The sequence below is a fragment of the Neocloeon triangulifer genome, unplaced genomic scaffold, assembly GCF_031216515.1.
Source record: "Neocloeon triangulifer isolate White Clay Creek 2 clone unplaced genomic scaffold, ASM3121651v1 ptg000003l, whole genome shotgun sequence".
NCBI lineage: Eukaryota > Metazoa > Arthropoda > Insecta > Ephemeroptera > Baetidae > Neocloeon > Neocloeon triangulifer.
The window spans coordinates 6,479,779-6,490,162 of NW_026775546.1; the positions used below are offsets into that span (position 1 = coordinate 6,479,779).

Here is a 10,384-nt window from a genome sequence, read left to right on the forward strand (position 1 = left end):
AGATAAAATTGCTCGTCAGCTCTCTGCCTTAACTTGTCTGTTGGAACTCTTGGGAGATTGCGTCTTCTTTGTGTGGCGAATCTTTGGTGGAACTTTGCGGCTGGTGGTGGTTTTGAAAGTCGGCGCGATGGAGATAAACCGCGCGCCTCACCCCTTTATCTCGCGGCCTCTTGCCGTCTCCCGCAGCAGCTTTTAATTAGAGACTCGGCGATGAATTCGGACGATATAGGTGAGTGCCTCGACACTCTTAATTGGCGGGTCCTTCTGCTACTCTCTTCGGCTCCCAATTTGTAGATTAATTAGTAACCGCACTCTTGGAGCAAAAAGTTCAGTAGACTGGAATTGCAAACTTGAGGAAATGATCGTTGCGAAAGAGTGAAAATAAGGTTGAAAATGGGGGAACACTTGAAACACAAAATTTAATTATATTTAATATGAATTAATAATAAGATTGAGTATGATATATTTCTGATGAAAAATTAAATTGTAAAAAAGCGAGCAAATCTGTGTTGAATTAAAATTCAAATATTTGGTTGTTAAAAATTGATTCAAATACTGTGAAGTTAAAAATAATTAAAATCAAATTTTCTAGATTTTTTTATTAGCATTTTTAACAAGTGCCTTCCTTCTTGACTTTCTTGACATAACTTACTCAGATATTTATTGACTTATTTTTTAAATTCTTCATTTAAAAATCATTGTTATCATAAGCTTTGAAACCAAAAATAAAATTTAAATCAAAACATTAATTGTATTCTTCCGTCTCGTCTCATTAATCTAAAAGTTATTTGATTTAACTTAATTTTTATATATAATTGAACACAACTTTGCCTAATACTTTTGTTTGCAATGATCCATAAAAAAAATTATTAGCAAATGCTTGAATAAGCATTAAAATTATGGGTTAAAAAAAACTGAGAACTTAAAATCAAGATTAATTTTATAGATTTATTTCTTTTTTGAAGATTGTAATTTTTAATGTCTGTTCAAAAATTTAACAATTAATTTGATCTTGATTCAAGAGAAAAAGACCCAAAACGTTTGAGTACATCGGTGAAAATGGCATCACGGCGCATGCATCGGAGGCGGTGGGGTCGGTCGGCGGGCTGCCCACTTTCGGTGCCCTTAGCCCTTTAGTTGCGGGGGCCGCCACCCCACAGCAGTCAGCAGTCACTCGCCCGACCTGCGTCTTGGCCAGTCGCTCGGAATGTTGGCGTCGAGCGCGTTGCCCGTGCTGCTCGTGGCGGCGGCCGTGGCGCTGCACGTCGGCGCCGCCGAAGAGGACCCTTACGAGGACGATGACTACGACGAGGAGGACTACCCTGTCGAGGAGGCCGCCACGATCCGCAGCACCACCGAAGAGGACTGGCCGACCACCTTTGACCTGCCGACCACTCAAGACCCTACCGAGGTCAATTTGTTGAAGGTCAACGCGACCGAGGGGCTGGAGGATGCGGACGAGAGGGGGCTGCATAGGTAACGCAGGCTGATAAATAATGGGCCAAGGAGTGGTTCTATTGATTGGTCCGTGTGCAGCTGGCGAGAGAGTGAGAAAAAATAGAGAGAAAAAATTAATCGGTTTCGATCCATATCTCTTTATCTTGCGTAAAATTATCAAGAGTTACTTAAATTTGACGATTTTAATTTTTTTTAGTTGAACATTTATTTTATCAAAGGCTATAGCAAAGTTTTTGTTGAGAAATATAAATTTTTAATTTTTTTAAAGAAAAAAGATTTTTTTTTTCGATTTTTTTATAACAAATTTAAGTAAATATTTAATAAATTCTGGTAAACATATAAAATTTTGGTAAATTTCACATCCGTTGATGATTGCTAAATACAGTGTTTTTGTACCACAATAATTTAAATATAATTTTTTTTGATAAAAATAAATTATAAGATGTCTTGTACTTAAATTAAAATCTGAACTAATACCCCATATTTAAATTTGTTTCGCTCTTTACTAGCACAATGAGGAATTTTAGAATTTTCCTTGAACTTTGAACTTTCACATTTGAAATCTAATTTATTTAACAGAGAAGAAAAGCCATTATTTGTCTTGCTGAAAAATAAACCTCACCGTAGCGGATATCCTGGATTCCCACTTTAGTCCACCACTCTTTGACCCCTGACCTTTTCGCATACCCAATTTATTACACTATAGCCGCTTGCTCTTGGTGGTCAGCGCCGCATAAATGTTTCATTCAAAATTGAGCGCAGCAAAAAATGGAGTGGAATTATTTAACTCGGCACGTCAGCACCAGCAGTCTCTTTTTATTTCATTCACGTTTTTGCTTTCAACCAACTTTGCTAGCGACGGGTGTAATTTTTTTTTTTACAAATACATGCCTACTTTTCCCAAAGTTGGTTTAGCCTGTGAGGAATGCTGTTTATTTATTTGATGGAATTGCGTCAATAAATCCAAACTACTTTTTCTCTAGCCCCGAGGGTCCTTACGGTTGCTTGAAACTAACTTTTTTCAAATAGGGAAACTTTTCGCAAGGGGGATGATTTGCGCCTCTCAGTCGGTGATCAAAAGAGGTGAGAAAAGCATGCGAGCGCGCGTTACATTTTTCATGCGTTTGTGTGCCGGCATGTGTATGTCGATCGATATCGAGCTGAAAAGCAGCGCAGAATGATGGAAATAAAAGAGAACAACGGAAACTTTCCGACGGATGTCAAAGGGCGAGCGCAATATTTATCCATTACGTTGCGTCTCTTTTTTGCTTATCAAAATTCTGTTTCGCTTTGAAAAGCAGGGAAGATAAAGAGAGGGAATCGAAGGAAAAACAAGCTCGGAGACAAAAGGGACAAAAAGGTCGAGTGGATTGCGCTTCAGACAAGGTTTTTGTTTACAGAGACGTCGGGAATTGGCATAGCCATGGCTTACTTTAATCCAGGTAAAAATTGAGCTGTATTTATAATTTATCACTACGCATTACTTATTGTTCAATCCTTTCCTCAAATTCGCGATGAAAAACGCAAAAAAATATTACTTTTTATCCTTTTTATATTTCCGGAGATTAAAAATAAATTCCATTAGGAATTCTTTAATTTTCTCTAATATATTTTTTTAAATTACCTACAATTCCTAAAATTCCACAAGAAAAATACTTATCTTTCAATTGATGTCTGTCGTGTTTGCTCAAACTTGGAACAGCAAACAAGCAGCCTCACATTCACCGTGATGCTTCTTGAGTCTCGAGGAGCAATTGTTCCGTGTCAGTTCCACACTTGTTCTCTCTCTCGCTCTCTCGTCGGCAATTTGTCCGTCTGTTTGTCCGACGCCGCCCATTCATTTGGCCATTTCACGGCTTGTTGAGCAGTTTGCTGGGAGGCGAAAACCACGAGGAGACCAAACGGGCCGGCTCGACGCAGGCCAAAGGGGCGGCCACCATCACAAAGGCCATGCATTCGAAACCGGTCAAGGCAAAGGAACGTTCCAGAGGGCACAACCGCCAGACCAGTGAGTAAAGTTCAAAGCCATTTGACATGGACAGACGTGAGTCGGATGAAAGTTTAGGCTGCCGGTCACACACATGTGTGTTACAGGCTGCATAATACACATTTACAGAAAATATGTTTAATTGTGATTTTTAACATACAATTATATCTACTATGCTTTACGAATATAATTAATTTAATCTTTAAAACAAATCACTTATTTATTTTTATTTGATCGAAGATAATATTTAAGATTTCTACAGTGTTCGTGAATTTAGATTTTATTTTGAAATTATGTGGATTATTTTTGTTGTTGTATATTTTTATGAAATTTAAGTTTATTGTTATAATTAGCACACATCAACATAAACTATGATATCAAAAGAATTTCCAAGAGCTTTTTTTATATTTCATTTCCGCCAACTTGACTTTTTATACCGCAATAAATTTCCTAACAATTTTGTGTTTCTTGGTGCGTTTATTATTCCAGTAGTTGTGCAACTTTTAATGAAAATTATAAAACTCTCTTGAAACTTCCTTGCTCTTAGCCTTTTTCGGAACTTTGCACGCTCGGCATAACAACGAAGAGCGGTTTCTCAGAATAATCAGAGTTATTATATGGCAAAGTCGTGCATTAATTATTTACGCATGCGTTGAAATTTGTTTTGAAAACCAGATTGGGCGTTTTTTAGTGCCCGTGCGTCATGCGAAATCTAAAAAGCAAAACATAAAATAGACAAACAAGAGCAGATATCTGAACCACACAAAAAGTGATGATTTAAGTATTTTGTGATTTGCAAAAAAAAAACAGCTGTTCCGCCTCTTTGACTATTTAAAAATGCTGTCAGGAAAAGCATTAATATAGAGACAAATAATATAAATTTGTAACATGGCACAACAGAAGTAATGAATGCAATATAAAAATTGAAAAATTCGCCAACTTTTCTTGAGAATATTACTAATTTATAAATGACGTCAATTTTTCCGTAAAATATGCACATCATTTAATTAATAATTCAATTTTGTCCCGTATAGCTCATGTTGTTAATAAAAAAATATTGTTTTAGATAAAGTTAATATATTGGATGGCTTTCCTTGACAGTTTTACCTTAGGGCATATTCCATCTCATAGACGTAGGTTTTACTAAAAACATAACGTTTTTCCCTGTTCTTGAAATAAAAATAACCAGAACTTTATTTTCCTCATACAGCCCTGATAAAACAAAAACCTGGAAAAGAGAGCAAAAAGAAACATTCAGAATCACTGCTGGGAGGAACGATCGATTTAACGCCAAGTCTCTATAAACTAAATTACTCGCTCTCTTTTTCCGACTACCTCTGCCTCCGCGCAGAAAATAAAATGATCCGCCACGTTCCACCGCACATATTTCATCATTTTTTCTACCCTCTGTGGGCTCACCAGAATACAAATAAGAGGCGCGTTCATAAAAAATGTTTCACTTTTATAAGTTTCTTTTTTAAACCCTTTTGAACACATCTTTGCTGCCTTTCCGTAGAAAATTTATAAACAAGAGTTTGAAGAGTTAATTGGAACTCCTATAAATTTGGTATGTAACTATTTTTCCCAGAGGCCTTCCATTTTCCTTTCCGTCGAGCTTTGTCAAGATTGTTTAATCTGACGTTTCATATCTGAGAAGGCAAACAATTAATTTTGAGGAAACCAATTTTCTGCCTTCTTGGAAATGAAAAGAACCAATTGTTTTAATTAAAAATGTTAAACTTCGCTCAAGTGGTAAATTTTTTGCGATTGCTTCACAAAGTTCACAATGGAGGATATTACAAATTAGAGTCAAGTCAAGACCTGTTCCATTTTAAGGTGATGCAGAATTAAAGATTTTAACTTATTTTTTGAGATTTATCTTAGTTTAAAAATCGAGCATATTTCACGCAGTATATCCTCTTGAAGGATTTATCAGACATTTTGAAATTAAATTAGTTATAAAATTATGACTGGCCAAGCAAATGAAGTTATTTCTTTGTTTCCGTCCTGAAAAGAATCGCTGACGAGTTGTTGACGAGTTAAGGGCGCATGCACTTGACGCGGTCATGCTGCTCTGGCACGAAATTTGCATGCAGCTCTTGACAAAAGTTCGCAACACGATTCGCAGCTGCCTCGAGTGTTTTAATGTGTTCGCTGCAGACAAATGAGATACACAACTTCGGTCTGTTTTCATTGCGAACACTTGTGGTTCTCTCCGACACTTACGCGGGCAGTCGGTCGCTCTTCCATTGTTTCCAACCCTCTCACGGTTATAGTCAGTCAGTTTCACGCATCGTGCATCGTGTGTTTCTGACCTATATCAACAACAGGAAGAGAAGGGTCTGTGTTTGCTGAGAGGGATGGATATGGATGCCCGTGCTTCTCTCTCAACGCCAGAAATTCAGAGAGGTGCCCAAACACCCTTGAACACACTGTGCAAATTTATTGGAAATAATTGCTTGTCGAACCTGATCGATTTACCATCATGAAATAATAAAAAAAAAATTATGTATATATTTTGTTTGAAGGGCAAAGCAAAATCTCTTAAAATTTTAATAAATACTCAAAGAAGAAAAAATTTCTGACTTAAAAAATATTAATTTATAGAAATTTGAAAATTATTGTAAGTTATAAATAACGCATTTAGATTATTTTTTTAGGACACATTTGTATTATTTTGCAAAACTTTTGATTTTTACTGGTATAATTCTATTCTACAATAGAAGTTTTAGAAAAAAATATGAGAAAATGTAGGCAAATATAATTATTGTTTTTTAATAGAAAAAAGCAATTAACTTTAAATGACAATCAGAGCCTCAAAAAATTTATACAAATCGAGTTAAAATTTTGTTGATTAAATACTTATTTTAATATCACCAGGTAATTAATTATGAATAATTTTTATTACATTTGAAATTTGAATAACACATTTTGATTTTTAAATAATGAGCAAATCAAATCGATGCATTTTAAAGTTTACGAATCCTTAATGATTCCAGTCGATTCAGACGAAGCGACCAACTCGATTTGGGGCTACAACCCAACGACACCGATCGACCCTGATGAGGAGGACCAGCACTTTAAAAAGGTCATCACTCCCTATAATCTCGTAACTCGTCGTCCTCATTTCTCCGCGAAAGAGTCTGCGGAAAAAATTGCACATAAAGGAAAGCAGCAGGAACTTTCTGCCGACTTGAAATTACAACTTCAGAAGCTCGACTTCTATTTCATGCAATTGATGGTGCTGGCGGAAGACTGCAGACGCCGCCTGCTCTGCGAGGTCGCCGACCATCCTGCTGATTTCCAACCTTTGTCCTTCGTCCTCATGGAAGAAACAAGGTCTTGATTATTAAATTTTCTTAATTTTTTCGTTTTTAGATTCCTTTTTATTTATAAATTATGGATTGATCTTGTTCATAAAGCACTAAAATTTTAATATTAGATTAAGATATTTTTACCAATTAAATATTTTTAAGAAATCGTTGAGATATAAAATTCTAAGTATCTCGTGCAAAAGGAATAATTTCAGATTTGTGAATTTTGGCAAAAAAATCAATCAGTCAATTTTTTTCAAAGAGCAATTTTATGAAAAGTGCAAAAATCCCTCAGGATCTCACAACTATGGATTTTTTAACATTCTTTAAGTTTTCAGTCCGTGTTATAAATTTTCCCAAAATTTCTTTATTTCATGTTTAATTGAGAATTATTTAATATTATATAATCAACTTTGTTTTCACTTTTGCAATGAAAATATCTTAATTTTTTTCCTATTTCTCAATTGCAACTTTCTTTCATTCCTTTGATGCTTCCATCTTGTCAATTAAATTTTTGGTTTATATTTGGCGTTTCAGTTTCCCGAGCATTCTGAAATAATTTGTCATCACAAGTCTGTACTTGAATTTATGCAAAAACATTCCACTTGTGAATAACGATGACGTCGGGGTTTCCTCTGCTTTTTTTCCTCCTCGCGGTGTTTTGTGCTCACTTTGCTGTGCGGCGGTTGCTCACACTTAAACTAACTGCTAACTGGGGCACACAGAGCGCCTCCCGCTTGGGCAACTTGTTTGCCGTCCGAGTCTCGCGGGTTGCTTTGCTGCCTGCCGCAGGCGCGAGAACGTTTTTGTATTTTATTTGGTATTCGTCGGCGGGACTTGCAGATGTGTGGGCGGCACGTTCGCGCCGAATGCGCAATTTCTCACGCGAAAGCAAAGCTCGAAAGCTTTCGTGCTGCTCTTCTGAATGGAAAAGTGAGTACGTGTATCGTGTTTCACATGCAAAGGACGCTCTATTGCGAGAGAAAATCCTTCATGGTAAGTCTGGGAAAAGAAACATGCAAAAGGATGGATAGGGAAATAAACCCAATCCACCAATATTGTTATCCTTGCGGATATCGATAGATTTCTTTCCTTTTTTCGGCGGAATGCAATGTGAAAATATGTCAGAAGTTATCAATTTAATAAAATGATTCGTACTAAAATCCGTGAAAAAATTGACAATTTTTCTTTTTCATACTTTAAGCATTTGTTTATTTTGCTTGCAATAATTTTATATGCGTCATCATTGAACTAAAAACCAATGGAAATAATTCATCTGAAATTATATTACTCCTTCAAATACTAAAATACTTTTGATTTTTTTTTTTTTTTTATCAATTATTACATCCAATTATTTGTGTAATCAAATCTATTTCAGGGGATGCTGAATCATTGCTTTAATTGATTTGAATCTTTTTATTTCTTTTTAACCTATAAATCTTTGACCTTCGTTTATTAACTTCAGGGAGTATATTCTGTATCATTTTAGAATTTCATTAAAATGTAGGTCAACTCCATAGAAACTCCCCTTTCATAATTAGCATGACAAGAAAACTTTTGCAACAACAATTTGAGTTCACTAATGTAGAGAGGTATTTCCTGTTTGTTGAGCAGTTTCAAGGGAGATTATGAAAGCATGCGAGTCGCTTTGATGAGTTCAACAGAAGGGGCCCGTCTGCTCAGCTACTTAGAGGCCACAGCTAGCGGCCAAGACAGGTCCATATTTATTCTGTTACTTTTCTTACTTAAATGATAAGAAAAAAATTAATTCCTAAATTAAAAAATAATAATTAAAAAAAATATATCAAGATTTTTCGTATCTAGAACTTTGTATTCAAAATTATTTTTAATACTAAAATATGTAAATGAAAATCTTCATAATTATCGCATTAATATTGATTTTTGATCAATTTCATTAATTTCTGTAGCACAAAATAATAAATAGTAAAAATTTCAAGGATTTTTTTGAAAGTTTTGTATGTTTTGTGTAAATTTGCAGGTCTCGCGGCTGCAGCGGCTTCATCTATCGTTGTCCGACGAAAGCGCACGACATGCTGGACATGGAGGCGTTGGCCCTGTGGCGTGACATGGTCCGCTGGATGAGCGTGCAGGTCGTGGCCCTTCGCCCAGCAGCCACTTGACGACACGCCCCGCCGAGGCCGGCTGCCAGCGACCTGCGCACAGCCTCGGTGGTCAACAATCTTCTTTCCAACCACATCAGCCGCATGTACAAAACGCAGCCATAAAGGAAAATCCCCAAAAAATGTTCATAATTTCCAGAAATTGAGTTGGTCTTAATCTAATTTTTTGTAGCTAAAATTTTATTAAGCCATTTTAGCATCATGTTTTGATTTTTTTTTTAAATTTTTTTTATCACATTATGAATAATGAGTTTTTTAACTAAAATATGCAATTTGAACCCATGGCAAAAATCATATCACATTTTATTAAATTTTCCATGGGGTAATAGCAAGATGAAAATTTTAAAGTTATAAATCACAAAAAAATAATTTTAGTTTACATTTAGTTATTGACTGAGATTTTTTAATTGTTAAAAATTTATTTAAACATTTATTTTGTATGTTTGTAAAACGTTATTTTTACTGAATTCAACCAATTTCTGAATTTTTTTTTTCCTGACAGAACTTAATTCTGCAAAAATATCTCTGATGAAAATGGTTCCATAAAAATTTATTTTACTGCAAATAATTCTTACTGTGTGATCTGAAAACATATCAAGTCCTATACATATCCAATTTCTATTGGTGTTGCCAGCTTGTGAAAATCGATCGTATAATTTTCATTCGTTTGATCAGTAAAATTATATGTAAATATTTACATGTACACAGCTGTTGTGTAGACAAAGGATCACATTATTAAAACTGCCTATAGTGAGACATTAACTGTGATGCACCTGCAAAATCGCCCAATCCATTCGTAGAATGTTTATTTACGTCTGTTGCTCAATTTGCCAGGGAGTTTATAACACGAGCCTGTATACACGCTGTTTGTTTGTCTTTGCGCGTGAGGCGCCCGAGGTCAGCAAGCTAATTAAATCGAGCGTAACAAAAGCAACCCTTTGTGCTCAAATTCCACTCACAATCAAGAGCCCACAGGCATTTTACGCTCGCTTCAATTTGCGAAAGTTTTCCTGGTAATTGTCCTTGAGTTGCCACTCGAGATTCAATATCAGAGAGAAGTATTTGATATCCGAGAGAAAACCTATTCTTTGTACGCGACTAGTTTCTAATGATGCACTTGGAAGTAATCTCTGCACATCCTCTTTACTTTGACTCCTTTCTTCCATTTGCAAACGAAATGGTTGCAGTGAAAAAGCAATAACTGTCAGTGTACGAACAGTAGGAAATTATATAAATTATGTATGAGATTAAAGAGATTTATTAATATTTAAAACAGAGACACTTATATAATCTATAATCAAGCACGACTATTGTAAGCGAAATTCAATCAATGTGATGTTAACTTATAAATCTGTTTTGATCTTATAGATTAAATATTTCAACATTTAGGGATATATTGCAAATTAAAAAAAATATCAGAGAAATGTTATTGTCGTGCTATACTAGGAGGATAAATATATGTACAAAGTTAATTTAAACTGTAT

The 10,384-nt window shown here is 35.3% G+C and overlaps 1 protein-coding gene across 1 annotated transcript; it reads left to right on the top strand.

Annotated features, from left to right (window-relative positions):
- Window positions 1-1,155: 1,155 nt before the first annotated feature.
- Window positions 1,156-10,372, top strand: LOC132193178 (uncharacterized). Its single transcript, XM_059613642.1, has 5 exons — window positions 1,156-1,476; window positions 3,327-3,466; window positions 6,445-6,784; window positions 8,374-8,475; window positions 8,759-10,372. The coding sequence occupies exons 1-5, from the start codon at window positions 1,208-1,210 to the stop codon at window positions 8,898-8,900; spliced, it is 993 nt and encodes a 330-aa protein (XP_059469625.1). The 5' UTR covers window positions 1,156-1,207; the 3' UTR covers window positions 8,901-10,372.
- The last annotated feature ends 12 nt before the right edge of the window (window positions 10,373-10,384 follow it).

What these genes read in the sequence shown, in the direction of transcription:
- LOC132193178 (XM_059613642.1), top strand. Translation starts at nt 1,208, where the DNA reads ATGTTGGCGTCGAGCGCGTTGCCCGTGCTGCTCGTGGCGGCGGCCGTG. An exon ending in GACGAGAGGGGGCTGCATAG is followed by an intron (nt 1,477 to 3,326) that starts GTAACGCAGGCT and finishes CTTGTTGAGCAG; the next exon opens with TTTGCTGGGAGGCGAAAACC. An exon ending in ACAGCTAGCGGCCAAGACAG is followed by an intron (nt 8,476 to 8,758) that starts GTCCATATTTAT and finishes GTAAATTTGCAG; the next exon opens with GTCTCGCGGCTGCAGCGGCT.